This window comes from Anticarsia gemmatalis, chromosome Z (assembly GCF_050436995.1).
Source record: "Anticarsia gemmatalis isolate Benzon Research Colony breed Stoneville strain chromosome Z, ilAntGemm2 primary, whole genome shotgun sequence".
Taxonomy (NCBI): Eukaryota; Metazoa; Arthropoda; class Insecta; order Lepidoptera; family Erebidae; genus Anticarsia; species Anticarsia gemmatalis.
In genome coordinates, this window is record NC_134776.1 from 6815375 (window position 1) to 6842382 (window position 27008).

At 35.1% G+C, this 27008-nt stretch overlaps 1 protein-coding gene across 1 annotated transcript in view; it reads left to right on the plus strand.

Moving 5' to 3' along the window:
• Positions 1-27008, plus strand: part of alpha-Man-IIb (alpha-Mannosidase class II b) — a 75630-nt gene that overhangs the window by 43226 nt on the left and 5396 nt on the right. The window contains exons 3-6 of the mRNA XM_076135351.1: positions 18689-18759; positions 21302-21385; positions 26539-26631; positions 26746-26940. Of these exons, the coding sequence (XP_075991466.1) occupies positions 18689-18759; positions 21302-21385; positions 26539-26631; positions 26746-26940 (443 nt within the window). The remainder of the gene's footprint in view (positions 1-18688; positions 18760-21301; positions 21386-26538; positions 26632-26745; positions 26941-27008) is intronic.

Genomic DNA, 27008 nt, shown 5'->3' on the forward strand with positions numbered 1-27008 from the left:
TTACAAAAACCGTTTTAATTGTGCTTGGAAAAGCAATCATGAATAATTAAATAAGTTAGATTCAACGAGAAGAATAACATTTTAAATCTTACGTATAATAACGCATTGCTGTTAAATTACACGATAAAAGCAAGCCTTAGAACCAGTATAATAATAAGTCTTTTACTAAGAGATAGTCTCAACATAATTAACCTTATAGGAGATAGCAGGTTTAATAACTTTATTAAGTTTTATCCTTTGTTACAAGTTGGCTGTGCTCACATTCTTACCTCTGTACCGGACGGAGTTTAGTAATATTTTTCAAGAGGATCGTCTAAGTAGACGCCGAAGAAGCAAAGGTGTTTAATTATTAACCATCTTATAACAAGTAGCGTTATTGAATTTTGAAACTGGTTATTATTTTATACATATTAATAAAAAATCTGTATCGAGCAACAGGTGCTTGCGCTTTAAGAGTTTACGCAGATAGGACAAACGAAGTTATCTCGTGCAACAAGTTAGATATGCATTTGATTAGTTATTCATGATATTGAAAACAAACAAACATACGTATTTATATGTAAATAAGCTCGTGGTATGTTAGGTATTATGTGCCTAATATGATTAGTCAACCGTGAGTGAATCTACATTATTGTCCACAGAGCACATACACAAACAGTACCGATACAAGCATATCTACATAATATATCTATTCTGTAGATATGTATGCTTGTTTCTATTATTTATTTAATAAGGCAAGAAAAGTGACCGATAGCTTAACGAGTAACCTTTTTAAAAATAAGTACAAAATTCAAAACCTAACACGCCTAACTTTATGAATACTGAATTGTAGACATAGTTCGACGAATACTTATTTAAGTACAATACAATGCTCTGAGTTGAGTTTCGCTGCCAGACAGTTTCCACACGGTGTTTAACGTAGCCCCACTGTAGCACAGACTAGATAAGGACTCACTTCGCCTCAACTAGAGATCTCAAATGTGAGCTGACGAAGCGCTCAAATGCAAGACACACTTTGATTTTACTTTAATAGATTGACCATGAATCATGAAACCTGAGCTAGATTACATTTATTTTAATACAAGTTCTCGTAGTTTCCATAAGCAAAACGCCAGCTGTCTGACCTCATTTGAATAATTGAGCTTTTTTCGAGTCGCATAAAAGAGCATTTGCTTTTGAGAACTTTTTCCTATAATAGAAAACTTCAAATAGGTATTTTTATATAGCTAATTATATTATTATATTGACATTTACAATTACCTTAAATACTAAAGTTCATAAAGATAGCAAAGATTTTTCGACAAATATTTTATTTGTCGAAAAGTCTTTGTGTTATATTATTTTCGTAACAAAATATCAAAATTTTCCTTACCAGCGATACGGTCTAACTAGAATTATCACAGCGGCTTGAAATAAAGCCGTATCAATTTGTCTCAAAAAGGTAATTCCGTGAAGTGGTTATCATAACTAATTAGGAACAAAATCTTTAGCGATACGTATTTGAATGTGAGGAACATCAAAGGGAACGATCAGATGAATGTAAATAGCAGTGATGCGATATTTAACGATGTACCTGTCTAGAACCGCTTGCTCACTTTGAAATACCTGGAGCGGTTATTAATTAAGTATTGACGAGCGACATTACGGACATGATGACAGTGAACAGCGACAACATGGGTACGCGTACGACACCCGATTATAACGAAGTGAATTTGGCCACAAGTGCATACTATTAATTATTCTGGGAAGTGAATTTTAGGCTCTATAAACGTGCGTTTGAATTTAACAGCGTATCTATAGAATTAATAGCTCGCATGGAATTTGTATCGAGAGGCGATTCGATGATTTTAAAACATTCATTTTGCCTCTGTAAATGGAAGTAATTTTTATCATAACTATAACTATTGGTCAAAATAAAATTCTTTTATGTGGAGCAATAAATCGGTATGTTTTATGTTATTTAGATTTTATTTAAACTTTTCATTCGTAGAATATGCTGAAAGCTTTATATTTTTATCCAACGGTACAATATTAACCTACAGACCTCTGCAACGTGAGCCAGTACGTTAGCAAACTGCTTTTATATTTTGTGCTACTGCGACAGTCACAGTTTTGTTAACAGACAGCCTGTCTCATATGCTTGTACATTTCGAGTAACGGACAAGCATGGCTAACGGACCTACATGTTCATCCCCTTATGTATGCGCAAATGCCCGAGAGAATGAAATGTGGTTAACTCTCGTACGACTGCAGATCTCTAGTAATAGGAATTCAAACCCGCAAATGTGTTACGTTTGCTTCGTTAATTCAATTAAAAAGTAGTGCAGTTTCTGTGCACACATTTTAATCTTACATGCCCTTAATACTACACGTTTAATTCAATTATAGGCCACCAATGTGCTGGTACACAAACGTAGTAGTATCTTAATCCGAGGGAGGGGTGGCAGACGCCCTATCAAAGGGATGATGACCCGACTTGGCGCTGACCTCCGCTCGTAATTTTGTTATGTGTTTCTTGAACGTTGACCTCTGAGACATGACAAAAAAACAAAAAAAATCTTGTGTCTATAATTGTAAGCTTAACATTTTAACAGTAAAGCCGGGTTATCAGAACATTTGAAAACTCACTGGCGTTGTAAGTGTCGAGCGAAGTGAAAGAGATAAACCGAGCAACAGCAAGAAGAAATTCTGAGTTATGGGACACGCCGTGATCACATCAAATAGCAAAGTAAGGACGATACTTAATATAAATATAATTATTATTAACAAATATGTGATTTGGGACACGCTTCTGTTTGTGAATAAGCAACCGATCCTAATCCCACTGATCGTTTCTAGTAGTGTTGTGAACTTTTGACTCAAAAAAGTATCTGCATACTTTTTTTGGTAAATTATCATGAGCTAGAGTAATTTCTATTATTCCGTTATCTATCCATGTTGATAATTGCACATTTGTTTATTTCCATTGAAAATAATACAATGTTGTTGAAAACAAACATTGATTACTTTTTATCGACGAATGATGTTTACGACGTATATTTAAGAATAATTTAATCTTTTACTCAAACAAAAGAAGTACCATTTTTGATGGAATAGCTATAGTATGTTTGTCCGGGTCTTCAACTATGTCCGTGACAATTCTATGACAATCAGTTCAGTGGTTTAGCCATGAAGCGTAACAGATAGACCAATCTGTCTGTCTTTCACATTTACAATACGAGAATACATGTTTAGATACGTCTTGGGTTGTAGGGTTATACTTAATATTCTGGAGTTATTATTTAATCTTTAAAACCGTTTATCAATATAGGTGTTTATGTCCATCGACGGAGTGAGACATAACATGCGGCTAATATCACCTCGTCGAAAGATAATCCAGTATTTTTCACATCGCAAATTACACCCGAGGACAGGGGCTAAACTGAATCCCGCACGGGTGAACGAACAAGTTAATAAAGTGCAAACCAAGTTAGGTCCAATCATTGGGGCTCGTGCTTAGGTATCGATGTTTTAAATAGCTGGCAAATAAGTTAAGTACCTACCGATATTATTTTTACATCAGAAATTTCCAAAAAATGTGCATAAAGATTTTATCATGCTTACTGTTTCATAATAATATTGCTAAGACTAAAAAAAACAAATCTTTATGCGCTCATTTCAATTTCGTAGAAAGCTCATATTTTGATTAGTATAAAGTTGCACCGCATTATTAGACAGACGAAATACTCAGTGCTCTACAATATTCGCTGACGAGTGTAGTGAGTGATATATTTAGACACCTAAATCATATTGCGTTTGGAAGTGAGCCATTATAAATCAATTTCATTTTCGTATTTAGGCTATTTAGATTTAATACACGTAAAACGTTTAATCTGCCTGCCGGTTATTTGAATTGCCTTACCGGTGTTTGCACAATATTGGATTTCTCCCACTGATATAGGTTTTGAAATGGACACTTAAATGTTATTACAAATATTAGAACGATGCGATTTTGATATTATTTTGCATAAACAGTGGTTTTAAATACATCGTAGATAGAATTCCACACTCAATTGCTATATTAGAAGTGTCGTAAAAAGGTAAATTGACCGCGGTAATGATAACTGCACGTATTGATACCGAAATCTTGCATTTACTTACGTGATATGCCCCGTAGCACGGCTTCAGAATATGTGCCGTTTATCAGATAACAACAACACTCAACTAATTTAGCCAGTAAATAAAATTTATGAGTGTCACTTTTACCAAAATAATATTTAATGTTTAACGCTGTTCGTAATCCGATTTCCATTGGCACTTAAATACACCAGTCCGCAAAGGTAAATGAAATATGACTAATTCATAACGCGCTAATTATACGGGGATGATGCAGACCAAATCGAACCGTTAAATTAGTTTGTTGTTCACAACAAATGAAACCTGATATAATAAGTAGCTTATTGTAAACTTTGCAAAATATACGTTGTTTTAAAACAAAAGAAGCTTAGGTCTGAATAACGTGGCGTAATTATTCGTAATATAAAACCGGGCAGCGGCATTTGTTTGGGAAAAACTCCTTGGTGGAATCGAGAACCAAGGAGAACAATGAAAATATGAGAGTGAAGGATGCAGGGAATATTGCTGCAGTTGTAATGATAGGCACGGCGGCTTATTACCAATGTAGGTAATACACAGTTGCTAAAATATAAAAAAGCATAATTTTATTACTTAGATAAATAATTCGAACAATTGATTCTGAGAATCACTAAACTTATAATTCAAGGTGAAGTATTAATCGGTCTGAAGTACTATTCTAACTAAACATAAAATGTTTGAATATTATGTTAAATTGATAGACACGAGAAACTGGGTTATTATTTGCATATTTCAAATATTTCATGACAGTATGGAAACTAGACAGCAGTCTGAAACAGGCAGACAGACGAACATCCGAGTGACATTATTAGGGTTCCGTAAGACCTTTTAGCCGGGGACCAATTAAATGTACTATTAGCATGAGGTATCGAAAGTTTTCCAAGTTATAAAAAATTAAAATGTTAACCATTTTGCACACATAATATAAAGTACAAATACATTATCCTATCGAAATCAAAGTAGTAAATAGGTAAAGAAAATAAAATTTCTTGGCTAGTGGTTATTTCAATATTGGTACTGGTAAACCAACAGAAACCTCTTTACAATTTCAATGTCACTGACGGCAAATATTGTTATTTCATTTTTCGTATATCTTATTTGTTCCAATCGATGTGAAAGTAATTCGTTCTTGCTTCTAGCATTTAGTTGTTGTTATTTTAAGGATTCGTTTCCGTAAAAGAATTAGTTCTGTCCGATCCGTTGAGTTTTGTCTTAGTCTTGACAGGAAGGTGTTACAATAACTCTTGATATTTACTTGATTGACTCTGATTTAAAATCTTCATCGAGTTATGCATTAACACGATGTTCCGCTGCCATTATCTAAATCGGCACAAATTGTTAAGCCGGTCGACAAATCTGTGATGCTGCATTTTGCCGCCCACCGGAGCTTCCAAAAATTAATAAATAATGCAATTATACTGCCAAAACTGCCAAGTACCAATTTGTCATCGCCAGTAAATATCTCATAAGTTATCTGCAGCTAGTACCCCTTAAGGCTGACCTACTAAAATGACGCGCAACTAACATATGTTACACAGGTCAATTATTTATTCAACATTAATTATAATAGATGCATAAATTATTCCCTAAAATGAGTGGCGGAGGTTCCGTCGTTGATGCAGCGACCGTCTCTAGAGATCACACATAATTATATTCACATGAACATCCTGGTGCTAATAGGGGCCAGTTTTATTCATAACTGGCAGTAAGTGGCCAACATTATCCTTCCTCCTCACAAACACCAGGCTTCTTTTTGTAAATAAAAACATGTCCCGAGCGAAACGTGACTTAACGCTTTAAAAACCCAAAAGCTTTGAAACCGTACAAAATAAAATGAATGCCGATAAAAGCCGTCAAATACAAATAAAGTTATAACCAGATAAACGAGTGCGGTGTTTTTAAAATACCTACACAGGTTTAACTCTAGTCTCGTGCACCCCTTTCGGTTATGTTTGATTAGGATAAAAATGTGAGACGACATTTTTGGTCAGACGACGTCATTGTTTCAAGTCGAATGCGGACGGATATTTTTGACATGTGTTTCACGACATGCATGCGTTAGCTTTCGTTCGTTTTTCATGTTGATTCTTTGACGCGAAGAGCTGTTGGTTTTGGTCGCAATTCAGCTACGCTCTTTTACGTTCTTCCCAATTTATAGATTGTAGGCATATGTACATAACTTGGTTCTAAAAACTACACGCGCTTTCTAGCTGTCGAATATTATTTGATCGAAATTTGTATCAGTTTGCACATCGGAGTTTAGAACGGGTTTTAGTGTAACTATGGATTTTGACATTATTTTCTTGAATGAAGTGTAAGATACTCTATCTTAAACCTAAACACTTCACTCTTTGTAACACAATGTTTTAATGTACGACAAATCTGCATCAGGCACGAAAACAATGCGTCATAAATACATATGTATCTACATAAAACGAGAAAGTAAAACATTATCTTTTTCGTCTGATTTTGCTTTAATAGCACCGTAAGTCTGCCAATATTTATAGTACAATTTACACTAACGAATGTGTGCACAAAATAAAAATACAGATATTCCTACAAAGGTAAAAATGTTACATCGTTATGTCTGTGATAATTCCGAATATATTTATTTACTCTTATGATTTAAAAGGACGTAGTTAAAGTTTATTTATTTAAGTTGGTACAGTAAACGTTTATTAAATAAATACTTGTTCATTTTATACTCAAACGAATATAAATCACGTTGCAGTGTTAAAGTACAGAAGTAAAAATCAGTGTGGAGTTAAACACAAAAACGAGTATAATTATACATTGCACTGGTACGTTATTTAATGCGGTTGTTTAATTTGTTAGAATTAATTACTGTCGCATAAAGGTGCAGCCGGGGGAATTAGTGGCTTCTGTAAATACGCTATATGTGCGCAACTGTCATTACTAACAGGTCAATGAACAGTCATCAGCACCGGGAAAGTTATGTCTGGAATCACTGGAATACAAAACAAAAAATAGGTCATGCTCGTACAAGATGGGCCTAAATTTAAGTTATAATAACCCCTTTTTAGTTATTGACTTCGACTGGCCGACGATTTCGTACTAAATCTTTTGTCTTTTTTCCACTATACTAAACAGAGAATCTCTCATCTCAAATCAGCATCAGCGCCACGTTTTTAGATCATGAGATGTAGTTGAGTCATACTTAACGTAAGCATGAACTCGAGGCCAACGTTCAATTTAATGTATCAATCCACTAGTTAAATCAGTGTCATGGATAATATATTGCGCATAAGCGTCCTGTAATAAATACTACTTGCAAGCCAGTTAATTCAATTAGTGCACATAGTGTAACATAAGAAATACAACTGTACATCGGGGCTAGCGCGACACGAGAGCCACACTGTGGTTTTCTAACTAGATTGGGTGTACGAAACAAGCTCTACACCGAACCGACCGTAGCTATAGCTATTCCTAGATAAAACAATTTTCTCAATATTACTATCGAAGTAATCTAACTTTATCGGATACAAAAGAAGTCTTCTTAGTTTATAATGGAATTCCGGCATTGCTTTAATGCATTTCTGTGAAAGAAGAAAGTAATCTCTTAGCGGCGTTGTATTGAAATAAATTCGAATGGTATCCAAATAATTTACAGAGGAAGTATCAGTATTGATAAAACATGAGTGGACCCATATAAATCATCGATCATCAGTGATCTCCAGTGGCTCTAGGATATTGCATGCCCATACATACATGCATACTAATTAGGTTAACATTCAACGGAACTACGTGCCATTATTTGAGTGAACTAATTGCGTATAATAAACTATCTGTCGGGTCCGTAGCTTGGCTTGGACAATTTCCTAGATTCCGCTCAGTTAAATAAATCGCTCCGCTTGAGCTGTCATTATCACGCCGAGTCTTTGACAAAAAGAACTGAAAAATGACGGTTATTTAAATGCAAAACGTATTGTTACATAATTCTTTTGCGTAATATATTAAATTATGATGTCGTCAATACTGGGCAACAATAACTGTTGTAAAAAGTACCTATGTCCTAAGAAATAAAGTTACTAAGTAGATATTTCATTTAAACCCATTTAATATTCTTCAATTCCACTACAAGATATGCTTGCAGTAAGCTAGTGGCTGTTTGAGAATTCAACTCTTAAATTTTTCACGTCGCGAAACGGAACAGAAAGGGCTGAAAAGCTAGGTAACTGAAAATTCTTTAGGAAAGCAGTATGTTTCGCAGATTTCTTCTTTTCAAATCAAATGCTGAATTTAAAATAGCTCAATAGAAAGCAAATAGAACGTTTTGAAGAAACCTAGGTTAAAGGTAAGCAAAAACTAAATAGGATTTCATTCGTAATTTCGTAATATCCGACCTGCCCGAATAATGTTTTACTTGATGAAATATGAACCGTGTAGTTACTCGTAGTGACTTGGCGCACTCGTTATATTGTGCCTACTTTTATCGCTGAAATTTTAATTAAAAATGAAATACACGTATGGCCTCAAGAGTAGATACTCTTACGTTTTAAACAGAAAAGTCGATACTTATACTTACAGTCTGAAAAACCGTCTTTGATCGATGTCAAAGACCTTTTTATTAAACATTTTCTTCGTTCAAACAACGTGCTGGGGGTTCAAGATCAAGAAAATGATTAAATTTTACAGTATAACAATAATTTGATGAAATAGGTAATCAAAAGGCGGTTTTTGATACAATTTATATATTGCAAGAGTACTGTCAACATTGTACGATTATTGCTATCTAATCGTAGATGTAATTTTCACTAACCACATTTCACAAATAGCCGACGTTTGGTCATTACTACTAAATTACACAGTAACTACGGCTACAGATTGAATATTTTGATAATATGAAATCAAATGTATTTAATGGAGCAACGATGAGATTAATAGTAATTTTCCTTTAACCTAGATAACAATATTCTGGAGAGTGACTTGTCTGCCACTGCTCAATTCCTCAGGGGAATGCATGCTATCATCACCTCGATTAAGTGTTCGTATATAAGTAGAAATTGTGTGGCTTTTACTTTTTATCTCAGTGGAGCGTTGTGGTGTTTAACACTAAGTGCTGGCTGGCGTTTAAACTGCGATGATGGTTAAGCACGGGAAGTACTAGTGCCTCGGAACAGGAAATTTTAAATGGATTGTGCAATCATTTAATAGGCGTAGAAAAACATGCTGTCTGTATCTGAGAAACAATACTATTTTACAAACTGCTAGATTTTTTAAAGCATTGAAGAAAATTATATAGTTAAATCAAGACTTTTTTGGACGGGCTAAGGATGACATATAAGAGACGGAATACGGGGTACCGTTTTCAATTACCTCCATTCAATAGGGAAGATTGAATAAAATTGCACTGTACAAGAAAATTCCTATAACTTCATTTATTCTACTTCATCCGATGATTTTGATCGAGTTTAATGAAATAGAGCCTACAATTCGTGAAATTATAATACAAAAGTACAATTTTCACAATGATTGGACACAGTAAGCATGATTGCAAGATGAAAATTATTTTCAAAATTACGCATAGTTTGAGATTTACCTGGCTTCTGGGTCGAATTGATTTAGAGCATTAAGTATTAACACGACAAGTCGAAATTGTTATTTGTACATTTCTTAAGATAAGTAAAATGAATGATTAAACGACGTCTGTGAAACTAAACCTATTCCTGGTACTTCGTGCAGATTTTTTATGTGTGCGACTATTATAAAGGCTCAGACAAGCCAACTTAAATGGATAAACTTCGAGACTATGGCATGTTACGTGGACATATTAATGGGAAATGAAGTGGCTCCTCACTCGGAGCGACTTTGTGGCCTTGGCGCGTCCTTTTATTATATTCCGTGAACCATAAGGTATGATAATATATAAAAAATATTAAATTAGTACGAAAAGTCTTCAATGTAAGAAATTGTAACAGCAGGACAGTTTTAAATTGAGTTTAAATTCAAATTCAATTCGTGTCGAAATAGTGGTTTAAAAACTTTCGTTCGCGAAGTATTTATCGACATAATGCAGTCAAACCAATTTATTACTCGTCAAAACTCAAAGGCAAATACTTATTGAAAGTGAAATAAATTAATGGGGAATTTCTGCTCCGATTATCCTCTCAGCTCAGAAGTTACTCGTGTACTTAACTGAAAGCACGTCACTCAAACTTGAGCATAGCAATACAGTTCGATTGTTTAGAATACCGCCTCAGTCATTCGAGTGCTTGCTTAATGAAACCTAGATGAGAATCCCGGAACAACTTACGTATAGTTAAGAAAACAGTCTCTGGATCACATACGGAAATTCCACGCTACCTCTGCATTACTGTACCCGTAATTAAATATTTTTACGGCGACCTATTTTTAACGAGTTATCCAAACTTTACGATGTCTAGATATTTGTATCAACAAACTTCTAACGATAAGTCCCATTCTCAACGACTTGTATTATTTATTTGTGCGTAATTATAGTATTGACGCACTCGTTTAGAAAACAAGGTACTGGTTGCATTTTCCGCAAGTGAAGCAAACGTGTTTACATTGTCTATCTGACAAGTACCCCGAGCTATGACTTGTTTGTACAGCTGAATGGGTCCGTCGACCCCCGGCGAATCTAACGTGTGCTCCATTACGGAACGGAAGATACCAACTGAAGTATCGAGGGTCCATTACAATTTATCGCCCAGATATCAATATATAAAAATATACTCGCATTGTTGACGACCGACCTTGCAAATTATATCGATCATTATCTTAACATAATTGAAATTCTCGTGAAAAGTAATACATTCACTTTCTTATAGTTTCCGTATTCTAATAATATTGCTACTCGTCCGTACCTACGCTTTATCTCTATAATTCTATTAAAGAATGATGTTGTTACTAAAATACTTGCTTCTACAGAATAAATTCTTATATTTTCCTGTTTAAACGTCGTTCACTATTAAAACAGCAAATATGAACTCAGCGTCTATTTATTTGTGTATCGGTACTCTGTTAGTGCTATTATGGAGGATACGTGCGGACATGTTGTACACGACGGCCAGTAATGTTGCCGCATCGTGCTCTCTAACCAACAACAGCTATCGACTGATTAATTACGTTAAAACCCACTAAAAGCTAAGCCCAAAACGTAACGGTTTCATGTCTGAATTAACTATTGCAGGAAACGATTCCAACGTTTCCAAATATATCGGTATTGGTATCTAGTAAATTAAGAGAGCTCATATCCTTCTAATATAGATTCTAATAAGTCTGAATATGTATGTACAATAAAGTTATAAACCTACCCTCCTTGCTCCCTATGCTAATTTTAGTTCTAGCGGCGCGGTCAGGAGATATGATGCAAATTTTTGCGTGATTGCTTTGTTTTGTGTTCCGCTGAAACTGGAAGCCAAATTTTTATTTGAATATTTTGGTACCTAGACACTTTATCAGCGCCGCACAGCTTTTTACTTTATTGGCGAATGCCTAAATGGTATTTCACCGCTCACTAACGTATAAACTGGGATTTGATAAAAGTTTTGAATGATTTATGAACTATGTATGTTTTTCTATGAATTATTCTACATTATATATTATTCGTATCATATATGTATGTGGTACCAAAAACACATTAGCATTTATCAAATTGTACAAGCGTAAAAACATTAACTTAGCGGTCCGTCTAAAATTTATGTTTATTGCTCGAATGTGCACAAGACTTACATTGTGCATTAGTAGGCTAAGTTGCGGAAAAGGCGCTGCCGCCTCGGCGACTGTTATGCGATGTATAATTCCACTGGGATCAGTAAATTTACTCATCACGACACGCACCGAGACCACCACTACTACAATAACGTTGTTTTTTATCTATACTCGTATTTCAAGCATTCCTACGTGCACTGTAGCTATAATAAGTCTTACCTAATAAATGGTATAAACAAAGCGGAAATGACTTATCATTTAGCTTTTCCCGTGATTCCGCCTAGGCGATTTTATGTTTTAAAAGTCTGCCAAATTCTATTATGTCGATTTATACAGTGTAGACGTGTAAGTGTTAAAGATAGAATCAATAACTATGCATTGATAATATCCACGAAGAGTACGATCGTTCCCGCGCGAGCAGCTTTCGCACTTGGTTGCGATACGGCGATCTATCCTCTCATTTAATTAGTTTCACGTTAGAATCAGTTCTTACCCATACAAAAAACTGTACAGACTTTTGTAATAAATTAACAGCCTTTAAAAAAATGGTATAATAACATACACATTATTTTTTCGAATCTCTACGAAATATAAAAACTTTAGAGAACAACTTTCAAGCTGGTACCTACCAATTAATCGGTAAGTCACATCTGTTTAAGTGGCGATGACTAAGTATTGACTCAAACGAGTCTATGCGTAGTCGCCATGTATCCGGCAATTCGGCAAATGTCGTGTGCGTGCCCCCCGGGTGAGTGTAGTGACGACCTCAATAAAACAACTGGGATAGACTGGTTCCGGATAGCGAATAATCGCCAGTTATGACAATAATTGAGTAACCCATGAAACGGAGTGGCCTGCAACAGGTTTTTCTATCGACGGTATCGTTTTCATAAACGCACTTACTGAACACGATTTAATTGATAGATAGACCTTATACGCAAATGAAAATTCGTCGACGAGTGAACCTAACGTTGAACTATTCGCATAGATCTATTAACATTCAAGCCGTCGTATGTTAACTGCCGACCCGTTATACAAACGCAGTGTAGGACGAGTGAGAACCGCGCCAGCCACGCGCTTCGCTACAAACTAGTTAAAATCCCTATTAGGCGACGTCTTAAGCTTCTGCCTGGTAACTTCTCCCGTGTCGTACGACTCGATCGGTTCAAGTGATATTACAAGAGTCACGGATAACTAATATTGATGGATTAGTTTCTGTACCAACAGTAATTAATACAGGCATGTACTTGTAATGTCTATAGACATGCTCGATAATGTATCAAAGCAAGAATTGAATCTATTAACGGCGTAGGATTGTTTTAAATATTATAAATACGTACTTATTGGAACGAGAGTGAGTCATTCGGAGCGGTCACAGCCGCCTGCTCGCTAATCGGTAAACGATGAGCGTGGGTAAGCACTCCGCGGCGCGGTCAGTGTGTGACGGCTTAATAGTACTTGAGTTAAGGATATCCGTGCACCAAGTTATATTAATGGACATCTTTGAGTGCTTTGAGTATCTTTGATTTGATTATCGCGTTAAACAGTACTGCCAACATATAAAGTATGCCTCTTTATTGCAGAATAAATGGCATAATTACATAATATTATATACTACGTTATGTCTTCTCATGTATTTTGCCCGTGACATGTGTAGGCAATTGTATCTTGACCCTAACATATTGAGCGTTGATACATTTAATGTCAGGACGCTAATTGAATCCTTGATTGACGTATATTATACATTGTGCAGCGAATTTACTAGGTTTAATTACAGCATGATTCGTATTATGTTTAGCAGAATATAAGTTTTAATTTAAAACATTAGTGTAACTTTAAAGACGTGCGGAAATGCAATAAAAAATACAAATTCAGTTTTATACAATACTTAGGTATTTGGTGATTTATTTATCACTCTTAAACTAGATAATATTGAACACACCTACACTGGTTATAATTAATTCTTTGTCATACATTCTATGTTATATATTACAAGTTTTATCAAAGGTCATGCGATGGGTTATAAAATATTTCACATAAAAGAGAATAAGAGGTAAATCTTATCAAAATCACCAACCTGTTACATTATTTACATATTAATGTACCAGAACAGACGGAATGAATGCTTTTGTCATATTTTTTGTTGTTATATTAAAGTAACAGTTTGTTCATTATTATTTCAGGCTTAAGTCTAAACTCAAAACATCAGAATGACTAACGTTGATACTGTCTAATTTAATTGAAAATACCTCCTTACTGAATAAGACGATAGCTATTTTGTTTAAAGAAGGAGTAGTTATTAAAAAGCGATCTTAACACTAGATGAAGTAATAGAAATTGTTAACAATTCCCTCGCATGTGCTCAAACGCAGCTCTATAAAGAGTAGTAGTCTCTATAAAGAGTATATTTTCGGACTTACTCAAGTCAGGCTTGCAGCTAATTTACCTAATTTAAGGTCTATAGTGTGATTACTATAATAACTACTACCAGTAATTATTTACCAAAGCTTTACTTTTATTTGTTTCATTAGAGTTAAGTTAAGTTTAAAAAAGTTGGATATTAGTTTAGCACCAGAACAATAAATTAGTTTTACAAGAAAATTAAAAAATAAAAACCCAATCAGCGGTAAAATTAATTCACTAAACTTTGTGTTATTGGAAAACTATTTACGTTATTGGTTTCGATCTAAAAGCGTAGTAAAACGTGTAACTAGAAGTTGTTAAAACTTATCAATATCTAACCATACCGTATAAGTGCATGCGACGGTAGTTCTTAGCCTCCTTCATATTAAACGATCGTTCGCTTAGCGTTAATGCACGCGCGCACCGTGTCTGAAAACTCGCTTTTCCTTCATATTATATTTCACACTTCTGAAAAGGCCTTTGACAAGTATTGAAGTAAGAAAACTCTTTCTGAACATTCCGCACAGTTGATTTAAATCTTTACTAGCATAGCTGACTTCCCTTTTAAACTTTCGTAAAAAAATCTGCAATTGCAAGATATGATTTTTCAAGGACAACATTTCTGAGGGAAAGAACAAAAAAGTTTTGCAAAACTAAAGGGGTTCTTAGTTTATTGTTCACTTCAAACTTTTCTGTACCTACGTTTGTTATAGACGGCACTATCTTTGACTAAAACACACGGTAACGTTCAGCGATCTTAGAACAAAATAGTGTAGAGTATCTAGCCCTGTGCTTTCACAAACGACGTACTAATGACCTTTCCTTAAAAGGTAGACACACATTGTTTAACTTAGTTTCCATACTCGTTTTATAATTTTAAGTGAGTAATGCACACCTACGTGCAAAACCAAAGACTAACAGGTAAAGTTCGAAATGAGTTCGTTGCAGCTGCGGGGAATGTAATATTGTGTAGCGGTTTTCGCTTTAACAACTCACCTTTATGCTATTAAACGGTGCTTAAACTTGAGCGCCATTTAAATCATTTAACTGAGCAATTTCACCTACATATAGCAAGAAAATTACACAATATTAAAAAATAGAGACGCAAGCACCTGAGGTAATAGCTAACAGAAACAACTAGTAGGTAATACTTAAATCCCACGACGGAAAAGTTAAAACAATGTTGTTTACAATATCAAGCACTGTGAAAGCGTAGACGTTTATCGAGCAGAGTCATCTCCAAAACTGGAATAATTACCTTGTCAACTGTGTTAATTACTCGTATGTCTCAGCCGTACATCTTAGCATTAGGAGAATTCTGACCGCATGCAATTCCACAAATCGCTTTCACAGGCTTGGCGGGAGTAATTGATACTCCGGGTCAACAACAGGCAGACTATTCCCCAATCAGGCGTATAATGTCGTAGACGCAACTATCAACTGTGCAATTAGGATAAATACCTATTACCTATACCTCAATCACAAGGACGTTGACAACGTAGAGACATCCTTTATGTGACTGTCAGCAGTGCGGGAAAGCGCGATGTACTATAGTACAACGATATCAATTGTAATACTGAACAATACAGATCGCTAACAGTTACTTACTATTATACCATGCATATACGTCGATGAGTGATTGAAGTGTCTGCTCTGTTGGCTGTTAAAAGGTGTGTACAGCTCGCAGTTGCCTAAAATTCGTACGTCACGTTTAATTGAGATCGATGCAGTGCATTTTAGTGACTACCGGCTATACAGCAAATCAATCTCTGAGCGGAACTTGCATACAACATCCCTTGAATATGGGTGCGAGTTTAAAGACTTTCTTAACGGTTCGATGGCAAAGAATTTTAAATTTGCGCGAGTTGACAAAACTATTTTAATGACTGCTTTTCCACATCATTAATTTGTTCAATAATGAAAATATATTAATACACGACACTTCTAATTAGAGATATATTCTATAACAGAGCCGTCGAATCGAATTGGTTCTGGTTATAATTATAGTCCTAGTGTATTCCAAATCCCCTATGCGTATTTGCCTCTTGCTTTGATATGCGTCGTGTGTACATTTGTACAATAGGATCATCAAGACAGTACTGTATTGGCGCAGATGATCTGCAGTCCAATATATGAACAAACATAGACAAACAAACTGCTTATATAATACTGTCAAAAACATTTTCTTGAAAAGAGTTGCCAGGTCTAATATCACCTACACTGCTTAAAGCTTTTGATTGCTCTTACAGTGAAACCACTGGCTTTACGCACTGCTTTACTAGTAACCTAAGCTTCAATGTGTGATCGGAACATTTTGAAACGTCGGCTAACAAATATTTTCCTATTAAAATCGAAATTCCAAATTTATCTGCAACGAAGTAACATGGAGATCGAAAATGACCAATACCTTCGAGAAAGATGTTGAGACTGTGCCTTTGTTTGTTTGTTTTTGCTCGTCTTGGCAGAAAACTGCCGTGTCTCCGCATAGTTTATTTTTTCTTTATTATCTCCAATGAAGCAGACGTGGCCTAGGTACAACATTATTAGATGTATAGTATAAATGATGCATTGATTGCGTACTGTAGTAACCTGTGCGTGTAATTCGATTTAACAAGATTGGATAATAATGAAACCAACTCAACAATCGATTCTAAACCCAATAGTATAATAAACCCAGTACACATACAATAAAAGAAAGTTTATTGCGTAGATACCGATGGGTGGATCCGGCTCAGTTGAGTAAATGTGTCAAAAAGTATTGTCGATTGGACGCGATAGTTGACCGGATGCGCACTGAGTATTTTCCATTTTATAGCATTCGTGCAGGAAATCAGAACAACTACTGGTGTTCGTGATGCATAGACAATATAGGCGGCTGTTGATAAAATCGATGTCCCTATGCACAACCTTCGGATACAGCATACCCCTCACACAAAAACAATATAAAAAAATAGTATTTTTATTACATTCGACTGTTGGACTTTTATACTTTGATACACAGTATCACTTTGTTTTGCTCCCCGATGATAAATTCTGATAGAACAATTTGTAACTGGGTTTGTTTTTTATAAAAAGTATTGGTTTTTCGAATAAAAGTTCACAATATCCGATCGGATGACGGAATTGATCTGGTCGGAGTCGAGAGCCTCTTGACTATCAGTGTTGCTTCATTCAAACGAGATTATGTTTTACATTTTAGGGAAAATCTTTTTATCACTCGAATATTCGGGTAGGTTATATGTATATCATTCTTTTTAAATAACTTCTAATTTTCATATCATATATTTTTTTACTGAGACACGACGAATGTTTATTGAAAATGTTATTAAGACATGTAAGTAAAGCACCCTTACTAAGTATGTATAATTTATATGACATCGTCGCACTAGCTAGAAGGTAAAGGCATGGGACACACGGGTACACCGGGACAAGACCTGAACAAATTAGATATATAACAAGGGAATACAGTGAAAGCCAACTGTGAATGAATTGAATAGTAAATATCTTTAGATCTAAAGTTTATTTTTATGAAATGGTAGACGTTGACAGTAGATTGGTATATCTGCTGTCAACGACGGCCATTTCATCGTAATGCGGAGAAATTTTGCGAATATGTCGTGTGTAGCGATGAACACAAAAAGGGTGATTTGAAAGTGCACGCCTTAAACCACGGCTAACAGGAATCAAAGAGTTCCGAAAAAGTGTACACATGCAAATGACTGTTTTTGACGGGCACAGATTTGTCCATTGCGCGTGTTTCGCACGCGCTTTGTGCCGTGCCTTTTTATTTCAGTTCGTGCTTTGTAGAAAGGCAGCACGATTACTTTGATACGGATTTTCCATCGACGTAACCCGAACATAGGTTCTACATGCAAACTTCAATACAGAAACGGTTAAAAAGTCGGAATTAAGATGGTACATTTTAGTAAATGTTAAAGTAATTTGAAGTATAACTGTGCACTGTTTCATCAGCGCTCATTATACGTCTTGTTAAAAGCACATTGTGGAGGCTGTAGGCACGGGCCCGCCGCTCCACCGAGCGACTCATGTGGACTAGCTCAAGAGCTCGTATACTTAAGCAATTATTCAGCTGAATGCTCACGATATATACTATCGTACCACGAGAAACTACGATCTAAAATTTATTTAAATTATATCACACTCAAGGACTCTAAAAAATAGTTTTCGTTTTCTATTTTATTAACTTAGCTGTATAAAAGTACCCTGAACAACCTTATAAACCTCTTAGCTCGAGTCGACTAACAAAATAAAAGTCAATTAAAATTCACTAAAACGAAGAAAACTTAGCAAACTGTCCCGTTGCCATTAAACTTAAAACTTGTATTTTCATTACCGTCAATACCTCGCAGCATTAAATCACCGCAAGTAAAACCTCCGTAACCAAGCTAGTGAACGAGCTTACTGTCCAAACTTAAGTATTTTTACTTTGTTACAGGAAACAGTCTCGCTGATGAAATCGACTTGAAGTCCCCGCTACTCTTCCGCGAACCGAGGCACCAGGACGAAGTAAGTCGCAAAATGCATTAAAAATATCGTACACCACACAATTGACTTGATTTACCGCTGTTCTGTAATTCTAAAGTTTTGATATGGTATTCACGTACTAGCTATTCCGGTCGGTACCTATAGCACATAAGTATAGAGAACGAACATCACACCCAAAACGTATTATATTACAGTTTGGTTTTTAATTTATTGTACCTAGTAAAAGTTTTTAAATTCAGTGCCTACTTATTCAAAACTATTCTTTATATAGCAAGAGTTTTTTGTTTCGAGCTCGGTATTCTACTGGCTGTTGCCATTTTAACGAGACTAGTTACATCGTTGCGAGCTTTAAAGTTATGTATTATTTATAAGCTTTGGTTCTTTAAGGTTACGTTCGACAAGGGTTCACACAAAAAACTACTTCGCGTGTCTCTCTTAATCAACGTTGAAATTACTTTTATTTATTGTTAATGGCATTTATATTTATTTATTTTAAATATTTTATCCGATTATTTACTATCATTAAAAATAAAAATAAGTACTTATGACAAAACGAAGACATCAAAAGAAATACTTTTAATCCGTCAAACTACTTATTTCGCAACATCGGCTATCAATGGACAGCGTAGTTTCCGCCTACCTATGAATAGAGCCACCCCCGTTACTACGGGTGCCGCCATCGCACGACAGTATAAAAGATTATCCCCAGAATAGCTCGCGTCCACCTGTGAACATTTTCAACTTGTTGCGATCCCTAAACTGCCTACCGCTCGTGATATTGTTGCTTACAGCGCAGGCTAAACATCGCTTCTATTATAAACATTTTCATTATCTTCCACCCTGTGCTTAAGTATTTCTCCTCCGTACATAATATTTATGTGACAATATCCTTTGCTTGAACAAGGCATAGTAACACAAATTTGTTTATATTTAAAACAGCAATTATTATAAGATACATAAACTCAATAAAGGAGCGGGAGTGTATGTAATAAAACCGGTCCAGTGCGAGTTTGACTCGCGTGAGGAGAGTTCCATCCGTACTATTGAGAATTCTGAATATGTCTGCACGAATATTTTCCGTTTCGGTTAATCCAGGATTTTCGTTTATTATATTTTTCCTGTAAGGAACACCTGTGAGTGAGCAACCACGTACTATATTCTATTTATAGGTTCTAGGGTCCACAGGTGGTGTGCTAATGTTCTCTTCCTTCTGGCGATAAGCGATCTCATATAAATATTTTCTAATGTAAACTTTAAATCATAAAATTTTACTATAGTAGAGATTTTATTACAAGCTTTTAGAATATCGAATACCTAGCAGTTTTTATTGAATATTCAACATACAAATATTTCAAGTAAAAACAAAATTAAACTGCAGAAATATTTGTAGTCGCGGCACCAGCTGTTATTAAAATTAAATGCAACTTTAACATTAAATATTACTATAATAATTGGCGCAGCGAATTAATTATACACTATCTCTATTCAACTTGGATTAATTACCGATATTTATGTAATTATAAGCTACTTACTGTATTGAAAGTAAATAATACAGTTTCAGTGACAGATATTTTCTATCGAAATTGAATTATTTATTCTGGAAAGTCTTAAGCTTGTTACGTTAAGTTAATAGGGTAATTAGAAAACTAGAACTTAAGTACAGCAGACTGTAATGAGTAGGACTGACCCCTCTGTAATTAGTCACATGCTTAGCTTACCTACTGAGATCTTGTGTTCAAGAATTGCTAGGTTCAAACGAATAAGAAAAACATATCAAAAAGTTGAAAGTATCGTAGGTATAAATGTAGGTAAGTATCGTCGATTCAGAGACGGGATCATTGCACCCTGTTACTCACGATTACCGCAGGGAAATCGAGAAGTTTTTCTTATTAGGCCACAATGTTTGATTTATTTGTAGAGTTGGTTTACTGAAAAATATCAATAATTCTTATTACGATGTCAACATCATTTTTGTGGCTTTATTCCGTTGCGATTGATTGAAAAGGAAAAACGTGTCTTTCTTCGATTTCGTTTTTCTAATGATAGTGCTTAGGTATATCGAATATTTTAATGAGATAGAAGTAATAAAAACTTATTAAAAAAAGGAACTTGCAGATATTACAAGTAACAGTTAGATATTTATTTAAAAGTTGCAAAAGAATTTTGCCTTTTGTACCTGAACCAAATAAAGTTTATCTGTAACTTGATGAATACCTCTTGGACGTATGTATAGGACTTATGTAGAAAAGTGTTGAAATTGTAATCTAGAGCCCAGTTATTCATTCCGTTTAAAAATATGTTCGATTCAATACGCGTGAGCAACTGTAAACTTAGATTCATTACCAAAGTGGAGGCACTTCAGATTATGCTAACACCACACTACGGCTACGGCCAATTTTTCTTCAAAAGTTCACGATTGTCAAATTTGTTACTTCATGATTTTACTGATAGTTAGTTATTTTTTTATAAGTAAAAGACTATGACTTTGGCGGTTACTTTAGATGTATACAAAGAGACCGACCGTTAGACAATATGACTTTAATATGTGTTATATTGTCAACAGATACCGCTCGAGCAATGTCCAGTGATGAAAGAAAGTGAGGCAGACATCGACACTGTATCCATCTACCCGACTTTTGAATTTCAGGTATGTATTTTTATACAGTTATTGAAAAACAAAACTTTATAAATATTCATAGGGCAAACAATGACGGTTTTTCTCGTAAGTAATGGTGTGATTAAAGTCAGACCCGATAATCCGCCGGGTCGTTTAATTTGAGTGGTGCCTCGACGGGATATTGAAGCTGACCTTATTCACGTTTTGTGTGAACTGTTTTTAAAATAAATGTAGTGGAACAATACGCGTGGATAATCCCACACAGTTAAGAAAAGGACTACCATTAAATGACACTAACGTGTGACGCATATTAACCATATATTTAAAACCCAAACACTAAATTATGGGATATTTGTAGTCATTAAAATTTAAACAACTCTTGACGAAACAATGAGCGGAACCCCTCAAGATATCAAAGCGAATTCTGCAAAAGCCTTGTTGAAAGCGAACAAATAGCTTATAGTTTTCACGAATACGTTTAAATGTACGGAAAATGTTGCAGAGCATGTTAAATGCACATAATATGCGTGGTTTCAGAGCTTCTCATACAGTTCATTGTCTGAATTCAACGTCAATTTATACAATTGGATATTAAAAACAATACTGTAAGAGGATGTGTTTCGTCTCTTCACATGCTGAGTAATAAGAGCGTGCTTTAAAGTAAATATCTTATCGGAATTCCAACGTCTTATTTTAATGTGAAAAGTGTTTTTATCAATAAGTAGTGAAATAAATCCCATTATGACAGCTAATAGAACAGTTAAGGGCTCCATTCAATACTAGACTCTTAAGTGAAAAAGTCTACTCGGTTCCTTCGAACGTGCTTTGTGTTTCTTATTTTTTTCAAGTTTTAATATCGAATAATTAGATGTTTATTGTACATTATTTTGTTTGATAATGTTAAATTTTATAACTTTGGAGATTAGCCATTGAATTCAAATGATAAATTAGTTATTTTAAAGTTTGTTCGACTTATAATGGGACCTATTATATGCCTATTACTATGTTCCCGCCGCAGTTCCTGAAATCTTATTCAGATAGATATGCCGCACTCGGTTGAAATAACAACCCTGAAATTACTTGGTGTTTTACGATTCACATCAACACATATTTTGTTATGTGTAGGCACGCGTTCGCGTTCCACACTATATATGTAGGTAGCGCGCCCTACTTACGATAATCTCACGCATTACTAATTTTACGTCACCGACCTAATATGTATCTACTATAACAATGTTTGTAGTAACTACTGTCTGTTATGTTTTCCGGGCGTGTTACATACGTCTTTACGTAATTATACAGACACAATTTTGCCCCGCGAACTTATATTAGCTCAATATTGTACCTACGTAGCCATCATAGTCTGTAAAGCAATTAAAAAAGCCTAAAAATATTTGGGAATTTAATTACATCCGCTCTCCATAGTTCATTGACTTTGAGAGAGAATATTGGTAAAGTTAGGGCTACGAGCTACGGTTGAAAATTGACAACCGAACAACTTACACGATAAACAAACGTGAACAGTGTGCTGTTAGTTTTTTGTTGTAGTTTCAATTTATTAAAAACTATCGTTTAGAATTTATGCAATTTACATTGAAATTTGTTGAGAACGATTTAAAAGACGTTGATAAACATGTCGCTAGTAGCACGAGAGCAATAATGTTCCGTACTCAAGCATTCCTATGGAGACCTTGCTCTTAGTTTGAAATAAAGAGTAACTAAATATTGGACGACGCTCTCAGGTATTGCTCGCAGCAGAGCTTGTGGTCAGTAAATCTGTTGAATTGTTTAACTACACAAGTTTTCGCAAATGTTTAATAATATAATTTAGCCAATACGATTAAAGAATTAATTTCGTATCACGGCAAAATACAGGGTATACTAAACGTACAAGAATCGTATTCAAAGTCATAAAGTGCGGCGTTAAAAATGTTTGCGTGAGATATAAAATCGCAAATAACCGTATTTCTTACCAATTATTGCATTTCAATGCGTCTCCAAAAAAATTTGGTTGAAACATATTTAATTCACTTTGATATGCGCTATGTGTGGTCCAACTTTAGAACTATGTGAATCATAAAGTAAATCTTATTCCTTATTTACTACGTGTGATATTTTCTTCGGAAACTGTTTAAAAACATATTTCGAATGTATCCGAGTTTTGCGTCCTTTCCAACTATAACTCGTTCGGCAACGGTAGATACCTTTGACAGCCAGAAAAGTTAGTCTTGTTAGTTTAGTTGGTACGTGTGCTTCCGAAAACGATCTTATTTTTAGATGACAGGTGTTAATAATCTTTAGTTTAGTAAAACATAGATTGAGAAATAGATTTTTTTACTGGTTGTAAAATTTGCAATCGTAGAATAGTGATGAAGTTATGAAATCTCTTTACGTATCAAATCAACGATATCACACGGCTTATCGTAAACACTACTACGCCTAGTGTAATTAAATTCTAAACAATTCATTCGCAGAAAGCTATTGCAAGCTCTCTGTGAAACTGAATAGGTATTGAGACTGTTTTGCAGTTAGATCCAATGTTTCTGTTGTATCTAAAGTAAACTTTGAGTTTGCTTTCCCTCGAATTTAATTCCAATAGTTGGTCGTACCTCTATTGAAAAAGTATTGGCAATTGTCGGAATCCGAACAATAGGCAGTGGAGTCTGTAGTCGCCCGCGCTAGAGATACCGAGATGAACTACAAGACTTCTGTAAAGGCAGCAATTAATTCGCTACAATTGAAAAACTGCGATTTGTCGTTCCTCGTGATCGTCTAGTATACCTACTACATGTTAGTATGTACTTTTTGTTAAGGCCAGTTGACGATCCCCCGAATTCGTTCAATCGCGGAATTTTGCATTGGCTTGTGCTTGTGAAGTTGAATAAGGGGAATATTCCTTTGTCAACGCAGTTATTACAAGACTGATTGGATTGACTATCATATTTTTTCCAAGTGATAATACATTAATAGGATTTTTCTATATTGGAAGATTACGTCAAGGACAATATATGAGGCAACTACAATGCCGACATTATAATATCAAAGATTACAAGTTATTACAACGGTGAAAATACGCGAGTACTGGGATTAATGACTAAATCCTAGGTTTACGATCTAGTTATTCGGGTATTTACAGCAACATAAATATTTAATACAACCTTCGAGCATTCAACCCTCACATCCTTCAGGCTAGTAGGGAGAAGTCGTGACGTCGACATACTTAACATAGTAAAACTTAATATTGCATTGTAAGACGACGGAATAATCCGAGAGTTCATATTTGAACATTCATCATATCTATATCTTTCACAAAGTAATAGCTGCATTTAGTTTTTTATTATCTAAGCTAAATAAACAGATTACCAAAAAATACGTATTTCAACCTCAAAAGTTTACAACTAGAGCAGTCGTGGAACTCACAACACTGTTTGCTCTTCTTTTACTTGTGTTGATTCGACATACTTTACAGAAACCCTATAAACGCCCTGTTCATGAAACTTCTGCGTACAACTGGAAATAGTCGGTTTAAATAACTTAAAAGAACTCATCGAAGTTCATGACCTTAGATTGTCGCAATAGTCAAGTAGTTCAACTGAAGTTATGTCATGCTGAAAAAACGGCAACGTGCATCGCACGCAAAGAATTGAGCGCGCGAGAAAGTATGAAAACGAATTATTTTCCTACAGAACGAACGCACATACTATGTGTGTAGATGTATCGTGCGAGAGCTATTAAACGTATTCTGAAACTCACAAAAGGTTAACGTACAATGGCAACTTGATACAATAAAATTAAATGTCCCCGATGAACAGAAATGCATTCGAAATGTAATTGGAACAAAAATGCTTTATTGGAACTGGCACACACACTTTAAACTTTCACACAAAAAGTTGGGACGAGCTCACAGGAATTCCGTGCGAGTATCTCCTGTCTGAGGTCCAGTCGACTAATTTGTACGGGATGTAGCCAACGACCAACTGAAAACTAACGTTATTGTTACATATTAACAACGCAATCCGAAGAGAGAAATTTAAAGTATTTTCGTGTGTAATAGAGCTAAATGACATAGTACTTGTCTGTAGCTGTATTTATGTTGTTTTACTAGTTTTTCATGTGATATGAGTAGAATGCCGAAGTACCGTGCCTCGCGTTAGGTTGATTGGACTCCCGGAGTCAACCTAAATGAAATTGAAGGGATAAATAAATTATGTATGTGGTATAAAAGCTACCATTTCTTGGGTCTGATTTGCCCTTCTTTTAACTTTATATATACGAGTCTTTGTTTATAGAAACTTGTGGAATATTGAAATGGTTATAAGTAAAGTTTGCGGAGAATCGATGAAAACTCGTCGTGCATTCGAGATTAGACCAATGAAGACTAGAAGCAGATACACAACTAAGTTTCCGTTAGTTTCGTACAACATTGACAAGATTGGCTGAACGGCGCATTATACTTAACACCACTGTAGCATAAATAATTTCCTCAGTAAATAAATAATTATTTTGTTGATAAAAAATGACGACCGTATAAAAGCTTATTGAACATTCACTTTGATCAAATGGAAATATTGCTATATTCGACTATGAAAAATGTTTTTTAATAAATCCGCTGCGTGCAGGACGTCGGCTTTTGAAATAGTTTAAATTAAACCGTGAATAGGATGAAACGTAAAGCGAGTGTTTGATGCATTAATGAATGTTTACACGTCGTTCTGTAATGGTGTTGGACAGTGCACTTAAAAGAGACTAAGTTCCAAGTTCGCTGTCGTCGGACATTGGTCGTCAATCGACAGCCGTCATACGCGATGGTTTCACGCTCACTTTCTGTAATGCACACCGATGAAAGTCGTCTACTCCACTCTTTCGTCTTGTGTATCGCTCCGACTGTGTTATTGTCCTCTTTACGCATTATAATATTGTAAGCGGAATGTTAACATGAAATTATAGTTGCCATTGTATAAATTCGTACGTAAGAAACATTTTGAAACGTTTAATAGTGTCCTACTACTTTCCTTTGTTTGGATTTTATCCCTGAATAGGACAGATTACAACTTTATTCTTATACATTACTTCTATTATAATTTGTTTCAGTTTAATGTACCGTATTACTTCTGTGCTAAGTTTAATATACTAAGAGGTGAAACTAAAAAGGAGCTATTAATTAAAAAGTATCTTTATTTCAGCCGAGCTGGCTCCGCACAAAGGAGTTTTGGGACAAGTCCTTCGAGGATCGCTATGAAAAGATACGGAACGAGACTCACCGCCCCAGATTGAAGGTGAGTTGTAAATACCTTGTCTATTTATAACTGTTTTTCTTTGTTGTATTACACGTTATAAGTATAAATAACACGGTTAGGTATAATATTAAGTAAATGTGTTTGTTATAACAGGTTATTGTTGTACCGCACTCACATAACGACCCGGGATGGCTGAAAACTTTCGAACAGTACTTCGACTGGAAGACAAAGAACATTATCAACAACATCGTACAAAAACTGAATCAGCACCCGAATATGACCTTCATTTGGACCGAGATATCTTTTCTGAACTCGTGGTGGGAAAGGTCGCACCCCGTCAAACAAAAGGTACATTGTTTATGCTTTGAATTTGTCGACTATTATTTAGCGGTCACTTAATTCCTGGCTCAAACACG